Genomic DNA, 21,599 nt, shown 5'->3' with positions numbered 1-21,599 from the left:
GATTATTTTGAAGTCACTCATTTTATTATTATTAAAAAGACAAGCACAAACAAATCTCACTTGTTAAATTTTATCTCAACACTTTGTATAAGGTGATTTCATAAGATACAATGCATGATGTCACTGGAAGCGTACTGCTGTTTTGGTAAAAAAAAAGCTAAAAAAAACTTTTATAACTCGGTAAATTTTTTGCAGGATTCTAAGCTGAAGTATTTTAAATATTAAAACGCATCTTAAAAAAAAAAAAAAAAAAGCACCGGACGTCACAGACAAGCCCTGGTTGTGGTGAACTCAGAGAGTGAGTGTTGTGCTGGTGTTGTTACTCTGATTGATATTTAACGCTGCCAGAGAGCTTGCTGGCTCTTCCTCTGGCTCTTCTAACTCAGGCGGCTCGCTCTCAGGGAGGGCAGGGGGGTCACTGTTGTTGTTTGGGCTGGAGGGACACTGCAGGCTCACGAGGAGGACGGGTGGTCTCATTTGGGTTTCGGTGGTCAAATCGAGCATCTGGTCTGTGGGACTGGGGGGCTGAAGTTCGCCTCTGGCCCGTTCCTCATCTGCTTCTGAATCGGAGTCCAGACTTTGTTCCAGAGAACCAGGTGTTCCCGTTGAACTCTCTGCTGACACATGACAGTCATTATACATTTTTTTTTATTATTATTAATTTGATTGAATGCAAAACCGCTCATTGGAATTAGTTTTTTTTTTAGATATATGAATAATGATATAAGAAATATATGAAGTCAAATAAAACTAAACGCCTACTTAATTTAAAATATTTTAAAAACAAAAATAAATGGTGATACATTTAAATATTAATTTTACATTTATATGAATATATTTGCAAGTACATTAAACCTAATATGAAAGGCAGAGTATTGAATACAAAATAAATGTAAAATTTAAGTGTTAAAACATTAAAGAAATGGTGATATGCAAAAATTGACAATTTACAGTAATATGAAAGGCAAATAACTCAAATGAATAACTACCTATAAAATGAATTTCAAATATTTTAAAATACTAAAATAATGGTGATATATTTAACTTAATTTTATATTTATATGAATACATTTAATAGATGTATATTAAAAATATTAATATGAAAGGCAAAAATAAAAAACTAAAACAACAGAAATACAATACTTCTAATATTTTAGAATTTTACAAATAAATGGTGAAATTTATATATAAATTATACTTTAAATTGAATATGAAAGGCTAATAAATAAAATTAAAAACTTAAAAAGGAGTACAAAAATACAAAAGAGTATATATATTTTTTTTGTGTGTGTGTGTAATAAGGCAAACAAAGTAGTGAAAAACTAACTTGAGTATAAAGATTTTAAAATGGAAAATGAAGATATTTATATAAAATGTATATTAAATGAGTAAATTGATATGAGTTAAATAAAACATGACATACATATTTAAAAATTAAAATATCAAAAGATAAATCAAAATATACACACACACATAATACTTTTGAAGAATGTAAAGCAATAATATTAGGAATAAAAGTCTATAATACCATGGCCCTCTAACTTGTCTGACTCTGCAGCACCGGGTTCATCTGCGACTTCTTGTTCATCATTCGAACAGTGTTCTTCTCCATCAATGCTGCTTTCCTGCACAGACCAAAACATCACATTTGTTCTGCATTAACGGTTTAACCTCCCATTAAAACGCACCGCTTGCACAACATGAGAGATTTTATCTACTGCGTATGAATCTCAAACCTGCGGCAGAGACTGTGTGCGGGGGGTGTTGGCGTATGCAGGCCGGCTGAAGTCCGAATGGAAAATGGCAGGATAAAACACAATGAGAGTCTCCACTATGCGGGCTTGATATGGGTAATCCACCAGAGATGACAGAGACACCGTGGCCCCTGAGGGCCGGGGCCGCATCAGTGAGGGGCCAAACACGATGCCCAGATTACTCGGGCTCATTTTATTGTCATCTTCCAGTTCTGCAATCCTGAAAACAGAGGGACATTAACCAAATAATCAGTGTTTAATAAACACAGAGTTTGACAGAGTCTGTGTCGGTCTATAAACCCTGAAATCTTTGCACCTTCTCAGGTGGCGCGTTATGTAGCGCAGAGTGGCTGTGTTTGGTTTGGGCAGCTCTTCGAGGAGATTCTTGAGTCTGTCCACGAGGGCCAAGAGTTCAGGGTCCGTCTCAGGGCCGAGGTCCACCAGGTTGGGCCCTTTGCCCGTCTCGGCTCCCTCTGGACCTACTACAGCCAGGCTTTCCTTCGCCAGACCCATCAGACTGTTGTAGAGACGGAAGGGCATGATGGGCTCTGGAAGCTGAGGAAGAGACAGAAATACAAAATGAGGATGTAACAACTGACTTGAACATATAATGAGGATATGAAAGCCACTGCTAACAATGAAGGCAACTTAAATCACAGGGAACAGTTATAGGATTTGTTCACCAAAAATGTAAGTAAGTGTTGTAATATTATTATTAACTGAATTTTATTTTTATATAAATACATTTATATTTTAGGTGAGTGCAAAAATCCCCAAAAATATATTAATTATATGTATTAATATAACAAAGTTAAAATACAAAAATATACAAAATGTTAACAAGTTAGTAACATTTGGGGAACCCAAAAATGCTAATTGTTAATTTTTTTATTAATAATGGAATTTTAATATAATGGAATGCAATATAAAAATTTTATTTATTTTATGATTTACTAGTTAGTAGTAATTAATTAGTAGTAAAATAATATTTGATAATAAAATAAAATATCTAAAAATTAAATGAGATTATATTAAATTATACTTAAAAAAAAAAAAAAAAAGTTCAAAAATTTTTACACGCATCATTCTGTTTTATCAAAAGTTGAGTATATTATTAAACTATTGTTATTTAAATTTGGGTAAACGCAAATTCTGTAGTATTTATTTATATAATTTAATTATCATATAATTGCATATAATAAACAAAACCCCAAATTGTTTAAGTTATTATTGTTATTTATAGTTATTAACTTCATTTAATTTAGAGTTAAATTAAAATATTCATACATTTATTTGGGTTATTTGAGTGAACCCTACAAATGCAAATTCTGTTATTATGATGTATTAATAGAATAATAATTTAGATTTATAATGTAATTTAATACAACAATATACAAATTAATAAATTAGTTAGATTAATAAAAACAATATAAAATAAATTTTATTAAATTTGTTACATTTAGGTGAACCAAAAATGCAGACTGTTAAAATTGTCAATAATAATATTTTTTTAAATTTTCATATAACAGAATATACAAAACCCCAAAATGCCATTTTCACAATATTGTCCTGATGCAGTGGTGGCTCACCTGCCGCAGGTAAAGCTTCAGTACGTTGCTGATGTCGTGTGGCGAGGACTGGGACAGCTCCACCAGCTCTTTGCCGTTCTCAAACGCCTGGCACAGCTTCTCCACCCGTGTCTTCACCCCATTCACGCGATAAATACCCTGACAGAGAGGAGGACCATCAGCACAATCCTGCATTTCTATTGGCTGAGATCTGCTGGATCTGAACGTACCCTCATTCTCAGCGCTCTTCTCTCGATCTCGCCGATGCACTTCTTGATGATGAAGGGGATGCCGTCGGGACTGTTGCCGGACACCTGCAAGAAATCCTGCCCGAACAGCTGAAGGCGACCCTGGAGCTTCTTGTGGCCGCACTGAATGGCCAAAGTCTCCAAGCAGCGCTTGTGACAGGCCAGGAAACACTGCCAAGAGCAAACCAGACTTTAAAGGGATAGTTCACCCAAAATAAAAATTCTGTCTTTAATTACTCACCCTCAAGTCGTTCATCTTCTAAACACAAATTAAAATATTTTTGATGAAATCCGAGAGCTCTCTGACCCTCCATAGACCGCAAGGATCCTTACACGATCAAGGCTAAGAAACATAGCAAGGAGATTTTTAAAAGAATCCATGTGACATCAGTGGTTCAACCGTAATTTTACAAAGCTACGAGAATACTGATCTCCTTGCTAGGTTTCTGAGCCTTGATCGTGATTAGAAATCAGATATTTTTGTACAATATCACTTGGACTACTGTAAGAACGTCATTGCTTGTACTCAGTTTGTGAAAAAAAAACAAAACAAAAAAAAAAGTAAAAAAAATGCAAAAGAAAAATCAAAATGTAGGATTTCTGAAAGTCAAATTAATTCAAATATACCATTATAACATATTTCCTTAGGAGACACACACTTTGCTGTGAGCTGCTAGTGGGCACCAGATCATAATGGACTTCCTGTGATGAAAATGGTCTCTCTTAAGCCTGCTTTCACTTTTCTCCATTTAAATCACAAAACAAAACCCAAGAATTGAGCCTTCACCTGACTTCTCTTACATTTGATCTAAGGTTCACTTCCGTGAACCCAGAGGTTCCCTGTTGCGCGGGATGCCCCAGTAATGGATCTTTTCACCAGTAGCATGGAGAGGGGTCCCTTAATAAGGACCCTTTGCTGTCTATGGGAGGGTCAGAGAGCTCTCGGATTTCATCAAAAATATCTTAATTTGTGTTTTGTAGATGATTGAAGACTTTGAGGGTTTGGAACAACATGAGGGTGAGTAATTAAAAGACAGAATTTTCATTTTTGGGTGAACTAGCTCTTTAAGAAGCCTGGTTTATTTCAAACATGAGGCCCAAGCGCAGCAGACGTGACTCACCTCCTCACACTCAGCTCCCTGGAAATAAACATAGCTGTCGCATTCTCTGCATTTGGACGGGGAGCGCAGTTTGCGCAGTTTGTGTGTCTGAGCGGCTTTCGATAGACCCACATTCCTGAACGGCCCAGTGGGCACCGCAATTTCAGGCTCGATGCCGTTTATATCTGCAAAACGTTGAACGGACAGTCAGAAACTGGATGATACATACAAATTAAAAAGGAAAACATCTGTGCACCGTTTTCTCTCACTTGGCGTTTCAAAGGAAGTAACATTTGAGTCTTTCTCATCTGCGTCTTCATTTGATGACATGGTTCCTGTTGATGACGTTCGGGCCATTTTACTTATGTCACCTAGGGGGAAAAACAAAACCAATAAAATACAAATAGTTAATGCAATTTTACACATACATACATATATACATACACATTTTTTTTTGTAAATTGGTCATGGCAGGAAGTTGTACCTGTGCTGGTAGTTGGGGATCCCAGGCCACTTCCTCCTCCCACACTGTCTGTGTCACTCACTGTGGAGCCCCAGGATTTGTGGGTCAAGTAACCTCGAGCTGACACAAGAAATTTTCAATTCAGAACCATTTGTGTAACTACTTTAGAGATTCATAACATACCCCAAAAAAATCTAAACCAAACAAACACTTTTTTGAAAGCAAGCATCTATAAATAAAAAAATCTTCATACACATTTGACAATTTTAATATAAAAATTTGCAACTACTTCTTTATTACATTATATTTAAAAAAAAATTATTTACATTTGCGTGAAAAAATGCAAATTCCTTAATTTGTATTTTCGTTTCATTAAATATAATGCATTTAAATTTTACAATAATTATGTATTAATATAATTTACTTTTAATATAATAGAATATATTATAAAACTTTAACTCTAACCATAATTAGTCAAATTAATATACAATATACAACAGTTCAAATAAAATATTAATAAATTAGTTCTTTGGACCCTAAAAATTAATACAATCATAATTGTTGTGTATTAATAATATAATTTAATTAATATATGAGTATAATATAAAAACTAAATTTGATTAACTTTTAAAAATTTAAAATTTAAAATTTACTATTATTATTTACTTATTAATATATTAGTTAACAAGGAAACATTTAATTTTACTAGTAAATATACATTTTACTATTAATATCATTTAACTGTAATATAATAAAATAAAATGTGTATAAAAATGGTTAAATATGGACCATTTTATAGCATTCTATTATATTAAAATGTAATTACATTATTAAATTATCATTATTAGTTACAATTAATGATGTAATTGAATTTTAAATTCATTTTAAATTTATAAACATTCAATTTCTTAATAAATTAGTTACATTTAGGGAAAGCTTTTTTTAAGATAATTTAACTTGTTAGATGCATTATATAATTTTATATATTGTATTTTATTATTAGTTAAATTGATAATTTTTCTACCATTACATTATATTAACATTTAATTACACTAAATTGTTATTCAGTTACAATTAATAATGCAATTTAATTTTAAATTATTAATTCAGAATTAATGCATTTCTTAAATTTACATTGTACATTTTTAAAAATATACTTTTGTTAGATGTGCATTTTTGTGGGTTCACACAAAGATACTTATTATAAAATGTAATATAAAAACATTTAATTAAGTAGATCAAACAAATGATTGCACATACCTCTCTTCTGCTCATCTTTGTGAGAGGCGCTCGTATCTCCGGTTTCTCCAGCGGTGGGCGGCGCTTCAGCATTGCTGTGAGCATCAGTGTTAGAGCTGTCAGCACGAGCTCTGACTGACGGCCTGAATTCAAGACAAGACAACATCTTACTGTAATATTCACATCCACTTCCATGATATTCCATGTTTGAAAGCAAGAAGAGTGTTGGTTACTGGCTGGAGGAGGCAGAGTAGGCCTCAAACTCGTAATGCGTCTCGGGCTCTTCGCTCATCTGAAGGTCTTTGACGTGCGTGGCGTACTGCTGTCCCGGATCGTACAGTTTACTGCTCTCACACAGCGTCTGATAGTGCACCGGCAGCGCTACCGTCTGCATGTGCATGATCTGGTAGTAGGAGATGCTGGCCTGGAAAGAGTTTCACACGGTTAAAACCCCTCAAGCTGGATTTGGATTTGAAGTTTTTTTCAGTATTTATTTGATCCTGTTAATCTGGATAATGCATGACTGGGCCATTGATCAAGTACACGCAATAATAATGAAAAACAACCTTAAAACGTCTCATTCATAACATTTAGCTTTACAAATGTCTTGAGTTTAAAATTAACTTTACGCCTAGAGAAAACTGACTAGTCATAAATATTACCAGCCATTAAACTATGAAAAAATTTGTTCTTGGTACATTTTCTATATTGAAGAGATATTTAACAGTAATTTAAAATATACAATTTGCTGTATTTTACAATTTTTGTCAATCCAATGCTTTCAAAAATGTCCTTGAATATAATTTGCTGTCCATATTAAAAATGAATATTATATGCTGTATTTTCTCAATATAGTGCTTTAAAAATGTTCTTAAATATATTTGCTGTATAAAAAGAGGTCTTTAAATACATTTTGTCCATGTAAAAAAAAAAAAAAAAAAAAAAAGATACACGTAACATGTATTTTCTAATATGCATTTTAATTGATTATTGGGTCACAGTCTAAGAAAGTCTTGTGTGAAATACCTTGAGGAAAAAGCAAAACAAACAAACATTTGTGATGTTGCTCCTCAATTGCTTTAGTGAATTTTTTTAATGGAGACGTAAAGACTAACAAATTAATAAAATCAGTTTATATTCATCTAGTGGGTGTGAAGTGTTTACCGAGCGGATGGTCTGGTCGCTCTGTTTGATGACCTCCTGTATCTGCCGCAGGACAGTGACCTTCATGTGCTCCAGCTCCTGGTGTTGTGTGATGGCATCTGCGATACACGTCCGGTACGTGGCCTCGGCCTCCTCAGCCTGAGACGAACACAACTTGCTAAACCACTGAACATCTGTTCCAGCAAAACTCTTCCCACAGTGGCATATGAGAGATGCCGAGTCTGACCTTGTTGCGGGCCTCTTCCTCCAGCCGTTTCTTCTTGTCTACGGTTTTGGTGGTAGAACTGCCACCCTCCTCCTCGGCCCTGTTCGCCGCCGTCCTGGCCTTGTCGTAGTCCTCGCAGCGGGTCATGTAGACCTGCTTGGCCCTGCGAAGGTTGGCCTCACACTCCATCTGTGTTCAAACACACAACATCCCTTACAGACCTGCACTGCTAACATCTCATACAGTTCAGTGTGAGAAGACACATCCTGGCTGGAGATTTAAAGTGTTCTGATAGCTCATTAGATGGATAAATGTAAAGGTTACCAGCTTTCTCTTGGCCTTCAGCCACTGTTCCTTGATCTCCTTGCGCTTCTTCTCGTGCTCTTGTTTGCGGAGCAGCAGAGGCTGTGGATGAGCATAAAGTAAATTATTTTTCACAGCAAAGTACTTCATGCTCCAGTAATAATAATAATAATAATAATAATAATAATAATACATACAGTACAATAGTACATTTAACAGTAACTACTATTACTACTAATAAACATGTTGACCAGACTAGCATACTAAGATAACATGAAAGCTGAAGAGTCAGCTTTGATGGCAGCTGCTTAGCATGCTAACCAATTAGCATGCTAAGCTAACTAGCACAAGTCAACAACAACAGGCACAGTGAACTTCAGACCATATGAGCCAATTTTGGACATAATTTGTAGTAGTAGCAGTGAAAAATATATATATTTTCATTTGATTCAATATGGTGTAGAGTCACATTGTTGTAAAATAATAAATAAGACAAAGTCAGAATCTGCATAATCCAAGGAATGTAAAAGAATACAAACAAATTATTAAATTTTGTTTTCAGAAGTTATAAACGTTTTGGCAAAAAGCCCTTATATCTCTGGAATACTGTGGCACTGTGTTCAATCTTTTCAGGTACCTTCAGGACATGCCAATGGTGATACCTTCTGAATTTTGTGCCAATGTGTCAAATCATTTAAAAGAGATTGCAAAAATTTAAAATGGCAGCATGATGTTCATCCAATCCTGGAACAATCAGTATTCCTGGATTCAGCATGACACAAGCAATCCATAGACACCAAGATATGATTTTCTGACAAATCGTTCAACAGTTATAAGCAAAAATGTTGTTTCCAACTTTGGCATGTAGCCTCAGAACAGTGTTGAAGCAAACAGTTTCGTTTCGATTGATCAAAAATACAGCCTCTGAACCAATTTTGGGTCAACAGAGTACACAACATTATAACTTTTGAACAAAGATGAATATCAAAATTCTGTTCAGTCATTTCTGTGCGGCTTAGTCTAAAGAGCATCAATTTTCGGAAGAATTGGACTAATTTTGTAGGAGGAGTAGCGAAAAAAATGGATTACTGTCCTTTTCAAAATGGTAACTACTGTAATGGGCAGAGTCCTATTATGTAATAGTAACCTATTGAATAGAATCAGCTTGAATTCTGTAATCATGAGTGTAATCAGGTGTACTAAGTTTCATTTTTCTACAAAAAAAATAAATAAAAAAAGGGTTCAAAAGTTATAACCATTTGAAAGTGAATTTTTGAACTGCTGGTGGCGCTATAGAGTTGGTCCTAGGGGCCCCAAAGTTGGTCAGTTTACTATTCATGACCATCACTACAAGTGTGCCAATTTTGATAATTTTCCTTCTTATGGTTCATAGGGTTGCTATAATAATAAAAGGGCAAAAGGTGGACATGTTGGTGTTGTACCATGATGAAGGTCTGGTTCTGCAGGGTGGAGGCCGCCTGATGCATCCCAGAGCTCTGTTCCAGGTCCTGCTCCAGAGCCAGAGAGTAGATGGAGAAGAAGGGCATGTGTGGCTGATGGGCACAAAAACAGACGCATGAGGAAGAAAACAAACCAATCCTGAAGACTGTAGAGAACTTGAGCGAGGTTAGTTCTCACCTGTGTGATTGTCTGTTTACAAGACTGATAGATCCTTTGTAAGCCCTTGGAGAACTCCAGCTCTGTACAAACAATTATAATTTAAGACGTCAAATATTAAGTAAAAAAAACAAATAAACAAGTAGCTACAGGACGTGGCTCAACCACAATCAGAACTCTATTTAAATCTCTCATATAACATTTCAAAACTAAATTTAAATCAAGCCATTGTATCACTGAAGCCATACGTGATCCTACCTAGCGCAAGCTTCTTCTCAACATAGCCGATCAGATCCTTCATGTATTTGGAGATGGTTTTAGCGTACGTCAGAGCCGAGTCCACTCCTCCTTCACTGCGCTGCAGGATAATGTCCACCTCTTCAGCACTCATCGCTGCCAGCACGCATAGGAATACAATTATGTTAACAAAGTTTCATGGAAGAAAAAGGTACATTTGTAATACTAACCATAAAAATAATAATTTGTTTGTTCTGAGGGAGACCTACATATTTTAATAATAATAATAAAAAAAAGTTAATAATAAAAATAATATTAATTCTTGTATGCATGTATACGAGATCTTTTCCTGAAGAACATATTTAAAATTATGAATACAAATTGTTGTTGTACTACTGATAATAAATTCATTATTATTCTTTAAAAATAAACCATTTTAAATGCGTTTATATATGTTCTGCAGTTTGCATATTTATTTAAACAAGTTCTCTTAATAATAACAATAATAATGGTTAATTTTATGTATATTTGAATATTTATAATTTTAAATGTTGTTTCGCAAGAGATTTAGTAAAGATCATTCATTCGAGATCATTACAAAATCTGCTGCAGAACATTTAAAGTTACGAATAATATATTATCAAAATATTACTACTAATTAATATATATATATATATATATATATATATATATATATATAAATAATATTACACACATTTTACATAATATAAAATTATTTTGAAGAAATAACATTATATCTTCACCAACAAAACAAAAAACCTTGTATCTATATCAGTGCGTTCCCACTTGCTTTTCTGTATTTCTGAATTTGTCAAAACGATGTACCCAGCTCAGATGAATCACTCCGTGTGTGTGAAGACTCATGACCCGAGAGGTTCTCCATAGACTGAACATTCAAAGAGAACAAACAGACCGATATTTATATCAAACATTGCGTCACATATACGTCACACACATCAGTCATGTGTGTTCATGCGAGTCTCATTTCAGTGGAGGACAACTGCGTCACAGAGCAGCGACTCTAATCACAGAACACCACTTATAGGAAGTCAAAATCTGCTACCATCATCCGCTCTGTATAGGAGACTGACACACACTCACCCTGCTCGTCTCAGACGGCAACACCGACAACAGCGTGCTGCTGTCCACCTCTCCCATCAGCAGCTCAGACACACTGACAAAACACACAAACAAAAACAACTGATGCCAGCTCTCAATTCCCTCTTTGCTCAGTTCCTGCCACAGAAACGCAGTCACATTACACTGCTGCATGATTGAATGTTTTGGTCACAGGAAATTAATCCAAGACATGAACAAGACCATTTGAGCAACATTTTGCGCTGCCATTCAAATATGTATTGATATGATTATGAAAAGTTTAAGTGACAACAACAGCAGTACTACATGAGAGATGATATCATCTCAAACTCAAAAACAGATCCTTGAAGGTTTGGGGCTGTTAGCGTAAGAGCAGAAGCCACAGATCAACTTCCTGTTATTTCTATAGAGCTACGATTAATGTCAATGATCTAACAGAGCATTTTGAGAAAGAGATGATTTCATAATGTACACAAAGTACGCTGTATGGCACTGCAGTCCTGTTTATGCTTAATTTAGACAGGTAAAAATAAAAATAAATCGATGAACAGAATAAACTAAAACATTCAAAAGGAACAAAGTTCTAATTGAAAGAAACACAATCAATAAATAATTCCATTCATTCAAGTGGAAATTTTTCTATTTATTTAAATATTTATTTTATGTATTGCAAAAGAATGTGCCATTTACCAGAATGAATCTAAAAGGTAAATAAATTAAAATAAATAAATACATACATAAATAGTCCCGTTCATTCAAGGGACTATTTTGTTTTATATATTTACTTATTGATTGATTTAAATGTATATAAATAAATACATTCCAAAATAATGTGCGATTTCCTAGAATGAATCGAAAATAAATCATTTGTAAATCACCATTGGCAGGTCGATCAAATAAATATTTCAAAGTGTAAATGCTACAATTGGGTGAAATTACTTTAATTTTCATTCATTTCTATTTACATGGTTTTATTTATCACATCTGAAACTGAAAATCAAGTAGAGCACACTGCATTGTGGGATACAGTATTAAATAAATACAATATTGCTCTCTTGTATTTTGGTAAGGATACTATTCAATCCAGGTAATCTATTCATACAGCAAAGTAGCTCACAGTATGCATACTGCAAAATGTACGCCTGTTTGCATCTTAGGGTGTTGTTCACACTTGTCATGTTTGGTTCGATTAAAATGACCTCTGGTGCGATTGCTCTGTTAGTGCGGTTCGTTTGAGTGTAAACGCTGCCATCAGAACCCTGGTGCGGACTGAGACTACTTAAAAAAATAAATAAATGTAGAACTCTGGTGCGGTACGAATTAAAAATGAACCCAACACTAACCAAATACTTCTAAACAAACCAAAAACAGGATGTAATGACAAGATGCGACATGATTTCACGAAGGGAACAAGCAGCGTATCCAAAACAAAATGAGCAGAGGGCAAATGAGGAGGTAAACGGCCTTTTATGAGTTCTTTGTGAGTTTGCAGGTGGTAAAAATAACATATCATATACACGCAAAAATTAGTGTGCTTAGTCCAGCGGACGGCATTAAGTGTATTCGACTTAACGCGGTGCTGAGCAGACCGATCAGTGAATAGGAACTTTGATGTAGTTTAAGTCAAACGCACCTTTTCCTTTTGTTTGGGGTGTTCAGCAAATTCCGTCACGATATATACGTCATTAAAGCCAATCAGGTTGTGAACATATCACTATGCCTTTAGGTTCAGTGTCAAAAATGCCAGTGAGAACAATTTGTGAGAAGATCTGTAATTACAAGAAACAAAGGCGCAAATAAGAGATTCATACTCACTTGCTGCTAAAGGCAACAGCGATGGTCTCGATGGCCTTCTCAAAATCTTTCTTATCTACTTCATTGCACACTTCATAGTGGTATCCTGAAGTCAAAGACAAAAAAATGTTGTCGGTAAATTTCTTAAAATGACAACAGAAATGCACTACTGCTGTAGAATGTATGTAAATGGCAGCTCTAACCTTTGACCTGTGAGATGAGCTTGCCAGCAGCGGTGAGCGTCTCCACCGTGTTGAGGAGCGGGTACATGCCGATGACCTGCCGAAGGATGCGCAGAACTTCCCCCAAACACTCATGGGCCAGTGGACGCCGGTTCTCATGTTTGTCTGCAAAAAAACAAACATCATCATCAGACTCTTATCAGCTGAAAATAAACACCTAGATTACAGCCACACAACACAAGCAGTTAAGACTTCTGATTAAACTTGGATTTTTGTGCCAAATGATAACTCTCTTCACACTGGGTTATCAAACATGCAAAACTATAGGCTAATTAAATGTAGGCTTTAATTAATTCAATCTGGGTCATTTTTCACCCAGAAAGAAAGAAAGAAAGCTAAATAAAACAAACAAACAAAAATACAATACAATGAAACAAGTTACAAAAAAAAATAAAAAAAATATCTGGGTCATATTTCACCCCATGAGAAAATAAATGCCCCAACGAAATAAATACATTTGAAAATAAATTAAATTAAAGCTGCAGTCCGTAACTTTGTGTTCAAAGTTTACACAATTTATATAATAAGAGAGTACACCATGAATCCATTTTCCAAACCGTGTTTTTGGCTTGTCCTGAATCAGTACGCTACACCTATAATAAGTGTTTATATTCAGACTATTTTAGACTGGTCCTGGTAGGTACCGCTGTGGAGTAGCCAGTACCTGCGTGATTTGTCATAGTCATAAACAGAGAGAAGTAGCTCCGCCTACAATGTTCTTCCGCAACACGCACAAACAAAAACGAAACAAAAGTTATCAAAAACAATGTAAAAAACAAAAATAAGATAAAACATACAGTTAGATCAAAATAAATCAATGTGTTAATTATGTTCAGGTTTGTTCAATAAACAATTATACAAACAAAAACAAAGAACTAAAAGAGCAAATAAAACAAATTAACAACAATTAAAAGGTTTAATTTAATCGTCTCAGCAGAAGCATTTGTCTTCCGATTATAGGGCACAATATGACCTGTATATTTCTTTGTGAACCCATGTCAATGTCTGTCATGCTGAGAAATATCTGCAGTGATCCTAAAAGAGTCGAGATGATGCAAGGCAGGCCGTTCACACTGTGTTGCAGTGCTTTTTCGTCTGCTGTGACACGTCTACAAGCCACTTCCTCCTGTCACGGCTCTTAACTGTAACTCGAAGCAAAAAAACACCTACAACTGTTACTTGTAGAGTTTCTCTTTCTTCTGTTGAAACTCCCTGACTTATATAGTAACGGGAAGCATGAACAACTGGCTTTTTCCCCCAGTCAGATAAAGTAGGCTATTTGTGTTCAATAAAATAAAAAATAATTAATTGGTGGAAATTGTGGAAATATGAAATATGGCAAAATGACAAAGATGTATACTATATTTTTCAGTGAGTCAAAAGTACTATTATTATTTAGTAGTAGGGGTAGTAGTAAGTAGTTAAAGGGGTCATATTTATGCGATTTCAAGTTTTCCTTTCTCTTTGGAGAGTTACAAGCTGTTTGTGCATAGATAAGATCCCTGAAGTTGCAAAGACTAAAGTCTCAAAACCAAAGAGATATTCTTTATAAAAGTTAAGACTTCACCACGCCCCCCTAAAACGGCTCATTCAAACACGCCCCACGTCTACGTCACGGTGTGGGAAGATTTGCATAACACCACCCAAATGTATATGCAAAGAAAGAAGGTGGAACTATTATTCTCGCTGTAGTGCTGTTGTTGCCGCCAGCGCCATCTCCTGGAGATGCTGTGTTTTGTTGTGAAAGAGAAACTACTTTGTTTGGGCTTCCAAAAGTGGACACAAGAAATCAGTGGTTAAGTTGTATTTACAACACTGTTGCAGAACAGTTCCACCCAAATATTAGAGTGTGTGCAGCGCATTTTACGGAGGAATATTTCCTGAACCTGGGAGAGTAGCACAATGCAAGCTGTACACAAAGGCTGTTTCTATAAAGTGGGGCAATTCCAACTTTGCAAGGACAGTCTGGCGCTTCTGACTTACAGCCTGTAAGTACATTTTCTTATTTAAAGAATTTGCCACTGACTATTCAAACGTGAGCTGTGTAGAGTAGTGCTTGTTTGTTGTTTATCCGATCACAAATGCAGACATGGTAATGTTTACACGGCGCGATGCAATGCGACGCATAAAAAGACCGTATAAATTATAATCAGTAATTATGTCCCCACTGGATGCAACAAATGCCTTGTTTATAATGGGTTTTATTGATTTTGTCTCGTCGCGCCGGGACACGGCATCACAACACGGTAAGGGGCGAAACATTTCCATTACATGCTTGAGGTATTCGGCCAATCACAATGCACTGGACAGCTGGCCAATCAGAGCACGCCTCGCTTCTCAGAACGATGAGTTTTAGAAAGGTGGAGCATAGAGGAGCAACAATAATGTACAGTATGTGGAAAATAATGTGTTTTTTTTTTACCTTAAACCGCATTGCATTATGCTAAATACACAAAATAATGTTCTTTTTAGCAACGTCATATGACCCCTTTAATTGACTAACTTATTTTTTGGACAACTACCAAGTATCATAGTCATCATTTACGACCATGATATAGAAGTTTTCAAACTTGGGCCAGCAAAAAAAAAAAAAAAAAAAAAAAAAAAAACAGGGCTATGAAAAAAGCAATTAAAGTTAACGCAGTTAATGCACTGGCCCCGCCCCCAGACCTGTACGTCATCTTACAGTTGACAAATATGATGGAGGGCAACAACTCCATAAATGCAGTTATGCCCTAAAATTCAAGATATTGGGACAAACATTTTTTTCCTGTATGAGTTGTCATCTCATATTTATATCACATGATAAGGGATATCACACGAGCAGCGAGAGAAATATCACACCAGTGCCGTTTTTGTCCTGGTTATAACGAGTGCAAATGTGATTTTATATAACAGTTCAGTAAATAAGAAGTTAATATTGTGGTATATTTTAAACAATATTTTCTAAAATTAAAAGGGATAGTTCACAAAAAAATAAATTGTCATTTACTCAAACCTGAATGACATTCTTTTGTGGAACATTATATAAAAAAAAAAAGAAAAAAAAAGGTATTTTGAAGACAATTGTTAAAAGCTGTTTTGGTTACCAGTGACTTTCATTGCATGAGATGTCTCAAATTATGATCTTTTATGTTCCATAGTTTATGTTAGGCCATGGTAGCCAAAACATTTGTGTGTAATAAATTATGTTGAATCAAGTAGAATATTTATTTCTAAAGCTACTCTTTGTAATGTCTACTTAAAGCTATTTTTGTGTTAAATGAGAAAGTATCAAGTAATCTTTTGGCGGTATTTTCACAGCCAAATGTAATTTGTGATTAAATTAATTAATTGACACCATGCAATTAATTAGATTAAACATTTTAATCGACTGACAGCCCTAATATAAATATCATTTCTATAAAATATGACAAAATATACTATATAAAATTCCTTGCAACAACAACTTTCAAGAATAGTCCTTTTGTTGTCATTTTTAGGGGATTTTTTTGGTTTGGGTGTTTGGATATTGAATTAAAATGATTTATCTTCAGATTTAACTGATCTAACTGAAATATATTAATAATATTATAAGGATGCACTTGTGGAAAAGATAGTTGTGTCTATAGTGAGATATCAGAAAACTCAGATATAATAACTGATTTTGTTATTTTTGGGTAGGACTACAGGCTTGTTGCTGAATGACGTTGCTCTACGAGAGTGGAAGGGGGTGTTTTCGGAGAGAACCATTTCCTGCACCGGTGTGGTGCACCACAGGAACTCAGCCTGACTGCAGATACAGGAAGATCAGGGCCTCTTGAGCAAACTCAGCCCCGCCCCTACTCTGCTCCGCGATCACATGATCCTCAGCGGAAGGTGATGTTTGCGGCAGGATGTGCAAATAGTCATGTGGCAGACAAGTATTGAACACCGTGCGTTTCTAACTTGAAAATAAGTACCAGGAAACGTTTCATAAATGTCAACTACACTGTAAAAAAAGTTATTGTAATTATTATGGTAAGAGACTAAAAATGCCATGTTAACCTCTTAATTGGTTAACTGTAATTTCTTAATGTATAAAGTGAAAAACTAATGGCATCTAAATCTAATGGCACTTTATGTAACTTTACAGTAAAATACAGACATTCCCAAAATTTTCAAATGGTGCGATTTAAAAAAAAAAAAAAAAAAAAAAAAAAAAAAAAAAAATCAAGTTATGCAGATTACAATTTTGTTATCTTTACACCATTATATTAGTGTCATTTGTTTTTGTAATTTTTTCCCCCTCCCATTTTCATTTGTTAATTTTAGCAATTTTTCTGTATTTGTAATTTTTATTAGTTATGTTTTAATGTGTCTACGGTTTATTGATTGCAATAATTTATATAATTAATAAACATTTTTAAATACATTTTAAATAAAGTTTGAATAAGTTTTTAGATGATAATATTATTAGTTAACATTTATATAATCTGGTTTTAATTTGACATTTTTGTTGACTATTATAACCTTGTTTGTGATGAACTTTATTCATTTATTGAATTTATATTAATGAAAGGTTTTAATTTTTGAAATTTTTGCTCGTTAAAAAATAAATACGACCTCACGTTGTGTCAATAACGTTTAAACACTGCCTCTGAAACTTTCATCCGTAATAAATTCGGATCAGGTTCGATGTTCTGCGTTTTTGCATCCGTGGCAAGCATTTTGATAGGAAAGGATGACGAATACGGAAAAAAACGCATATGAACATTTCGGACAAGGGCCTTTATTGTAAATTTAAAGTTCAGTTCGTAAAACCTAAAATGTTTCTACCATATTTTTTACATTAAAATTCTGGCAACCACAGCTGCTGGTTTTTACAAAAAAAAAAAAAAAAAAAAAAATGGATTTTTGTAGTGCTTCTCCAAGAAAACCTTTATCTTACCTTCAAGCACAACATCTTTCAGTTTTTCCACCGCTTTGGCAAACCGCTCCACTATGCGCAACAACGACGGGATGTCTTCCACCTCGATAGCCACTGTAGCCTCGGGTGTCTCCGGCGAGGGACTCTGGGAGATGATGGATTTTCCCGCACCCTTACTAAAGACCCAAGACTGGATTGGGAAGCCCGCGGCACTTGGATTACGATTCAGGGAAGTCGGCCGCTTTAGGGTGCCCATTGGGGAAGGGCTGCCAACCAGCTTAGTGTGCTGGGCCAAAGGAGTACCTGGACAGGAAGACGGGACTTCTAGGACAGGGGGAGACAGATTGGAGGACGTATGGGACGAAGAGGTGACGGAATCGACTGCATCTTTCCGAGGCTGTTCTTGAAGAGCAGAGAGCTGTATGATAAAGAAGAAAACAAGTGTATAGTGTGGGCAAACTGATACACATGACAAGTTTTAAGGTAGAAAGTTTTGCGGATAGAGCACAAGATATGTGCCTGACTACAATAGACGGCTGTTAGTAAACAGAACTTCTTTCACAAGAGCAATTGTGTAACAGTGGCCTACTTCCTGTCACACCTCGAAGAGCTGATGCCACACTAACTGGCTTCGCTGAGGCCGAAAAACACTCCCATGCAAGTAAACATGAATATAAAGCCAAGTTACCGAAAATCCCATTAATTGTGACTCATTTTAGTCAACAAACAAATAAACGAATGGTGAAATATGATGCACTACAAACCAGTAAATGTTGACATTCCAAAAGGAAAGATTATTACTTTTTTTCACTATATATATATATATATATATATATATATATATATATATATATATATATATATATATATATATATATATATATATATATATATATATATATAGGGATATTTTTTGAGCTTTTTATACATTAATTTAAATAAAATAAGAATTACAAAAATTAAATCTAAACTCTTTATTATACTTGGAATATTACAGTAATATACATTTTAAAGTTTAAATATATACATTTAAACGTTTTGCCGTTCACTTTGATCCAATTAATTTTTAGAAGAACAAATATTCCTTGTAGACTTTCAATATGAGGTCCTAAGATAACATGTATAATAGTTTTACAACTGGTTACACCACTTGACAAAAACTGTAAATGCATATTAGTACACATATCATACACAAATGCATATTTTAAACAGTAACAAACAAATATTTACTACTTAAAATATGCATATTGACAAAAAAGTACTTTTTAAATACAACCCACCTGTTTGAGCCAGACGTTGGGTCTATTTGGTAAGATGTCCAATTTAGTTTTGCCGTTTGATTTTTTCACTCTCTGACTAGTCGCGTAAGGACTGTAGCTTTTGCTACTTGATCCACCGCGCTTCAACATTTCCAGCTACTGCGCGTTAACTTTCGACACTGTTAGCCATCATATCTCATCATTTTAATTTAATACATGCCACTGAACCTTAAAAAGCAACTGGAAGTAAATCAATTAAGTCCTGAAACCAGGAGAAACATATTAAAAGTAAGGCAAAACCTGAACTTCTTGCCCCTTGCTGCGCCATGCCACACTGAGGAAGTTTAGTCCACCCTTTTCTCTTTTTTAGATAACATAATGGTCTAAATAATCAACTTGAATTCGACATTTGTGTTTGACAACACTGATAACATTCGTACATTTTTCAGCAACGTCGAAAACATGAGCGCGAGAGTGAAATGTCAATCAAGTTGACTGGCAGGAGGAAAAGTCGAGAGATGCTGAGCGACTTACTGATGGAGAGTTGAGAGGCGATGCGCTGTTTCCTGTTCGGCTCTTCTTTGACATCGAGTGCGTCTTTATCAGTTCCCTTGTCCTTTTAGAGAACATTTTAAGCTTTGGGTGTTTCGATCCGACGCGTATTTCTTTTAATTTACGATATAACCCCCCTGCCCACCCCCCGGCTCCCCATTTCAAAGCGCTGATGCGAGGTTTACACACCCCGAGCTTGATCTTGTGTCTCACACCTCTAATATGAATCGCACATTGACTGAATCTACTGACAGTCATCAGAACAGTCTGAGGCGCATCCGCTTTCTCTCTCTCGCCTTTGACAAGTGAAACTGCGTTGCCTTGTAGAAACATGAGGGGTGGATAACATCATGCATGCTTTAAAACGACGTTTATGCAACGAGTTCCATCATTTTACGAAAAAAATAAGCTTTGGCCAACTTCCCCACACTGTGTGTGTTAATGTCTGTCACCTGCTGTTTAATTAAATATTAAAACACCGCCCACTTTGGTGACAAAACATGTCTTGAAATCTTTTTGTTTGACAAAACATAATTTTAACTCCAGAATGAAATAGGCCCATCTGTACTAAAGCAATATTGAAAAATCTGAGCATAGCAGTCTTATGTAAATAAATACAAGACAACCAATAGCAAAATGCATTGCATAGATTCGGAATGGTGACAATTACAACTTTTCAATTTTCTAACTGTAAAAATAATCTCTCTCTCTATATATATGAAATTCCCTAGGAGTGTGTCTCAATCTGCTCCCTTGCACCCTAGGTAGTGAGTCAGTATATCATGTACACAAATTCAGGCGGGTGTCACAAACAATGGTGATTATCTGGAAAGGTCTTTATCCCACACTTTCAACTCAGGAAGTCCTTAAGTGACATATAATGAACACCCAGGTTCAGTCATGTGACAATGTGATCATTTTTTGTTGCCATGGCAACATTTCCAAAATGGTGTCCTGTCTGGTTAGCACATGCTGCGGTGTCAGCAATTTTTAAAACGCTTGTTTTTGTTACTAAAAGTATGTTTTAACCCATGCAACAATTCTAATATTTGAATAACATATCCTAGATTACTCTTAACCTGATTTTAATACATTTCTTGAACAAATTGATAAAAAAAAGGTACAAAGATATTGTGGTGACATATATGTCACATCGGGCTATTAACCTTATAAAAGTATTTTGATGTGACATATTTGTCACATTAAAGGGATAGTTCACCCAAAAATGAAAATGTGATGTTTATCTGCTTACCCCCAGGGCATCCAAGATCTAGGTGACTTTGTTTCTTCAGTAGAACACAAACAAAGATTTTTAACTCAAACCGTTGCAGTCTGTCAGTCATATAATGGCAGTCAATGGGACTCAAGGCTTTGAGAGAAAAAAAAAACAAACACAGACAAAACCAAATTAAACCCTGCACATGTAACATGTAACATTACAGATCCTTCACAAGGAGGGGTTGTATTTCAAAAATAACTGCAGAAACATGTTATACGTGGTCCATTTGGTTTGTTTTATATGCCCCATAATTTTCCTATAAGGAGAAATTGGTCCGGGTTCTTATGGGTTAAGTTTCACATTTCAGAAAATGTGACGTATCAGAGCATAGCAACAGTCTTTGCAATGCAAGACCAAACAGCATTCAATAGGCAAATAAATAGGCAAGAAAACAGACCAATTGCAAAAATGCAATGACATAATCAACATTTGTAAGATTTGGAATGGCGACAATTCTAACAATGTCCCATTTTCTAAACATTTTCCCATTTTTAACTTGATATGTCTGTATTTAGGAAATTCCCCAGGAGTGTGTCTCAGTCTGCTCTCTAGCACACTAGGTAATGAC

The 21,599-nt window shown here is 35.1% G+C and overlaps 1 protein-coding gene across 4 annotated transcripts; it reads right to left on the bottom strand.

Moving 5' to 3' along the window:
- Positions 1 to 54: 54 nt before the first annotated feature.
- arhgap45b (Rho GTPase activating protein 45b) lies at positions 55 to 20,055 on the bottom strand. 4 transcript variants are annotated; one of them, XM_079425065.1, is made up of 23 exons: positions 19,222 to 20,055; positions 17,963 to 18,359; positions 13,015 to 13,158; positions 12,833 to 12,917; positions 11,021 to 11,093; positions 10,745 to 10,805; positions 9,920 to 10,054; positions 9,683 to 9,744; positions 9,487 to 9,597; positions 8,066 to 8,146; positions 7,763 to 7,930; positions 7,537 to 7,674; positions 6,606 to 6,796; positions 6,394 to 6,515; positions 5,155 to 5,253; positions 4,940 to 5,041; positions 4,692 to 4,855; positions 3,553 to 3,741; positions 3,344 to 3,481; positions 2,071 to 2,309; positions 1,737 to 1,974; positions 1,529 to 1,625; positions 55 to 614 (listed from the first exon to the last, which is right to left on the bottom strand). In XM_079425065.1, exons 1-23 carry the CDS (start codon positions 19,348 to 19,350, stop codon positions 292 to 294), a joined length of 3,486 nt encoding a protein of 1,161 aa, XP_079281191.1. In that variant the 5' UTR covers positions 19,351 to 20,055; the 3' UTR covers positions 55 to 291. The 4 variants fall into 4 exon arrangements, with proteins under 4 accessions (XP_079281191.1, XP_079281188.1, XP_079281189.1 ...); XM_079425062.1 differs by having other exon boundaries at positions 55 to 617; positions 19,735 to 20,049; XM_079425063.1 differs by having other exon boundaries at positions 19,735 to 20,049.
- Positions 20,056 to 21,599: the final 1,544 nt, after the last annotated feature.

Source organism: Barbus barbus (assembly GCF_936440315.1).
Source record: "Barbus barbus genome assembly, chromosome: 9".
NCBI lineage: Eukaryota > Metazoa > Chordata > Actinopteri > Cypriniformes > Cyprinidae > Barbus > Barbus barbus.
This window is presented reverse-complemented; position numbering and strand designations above follow the sequence as displayed.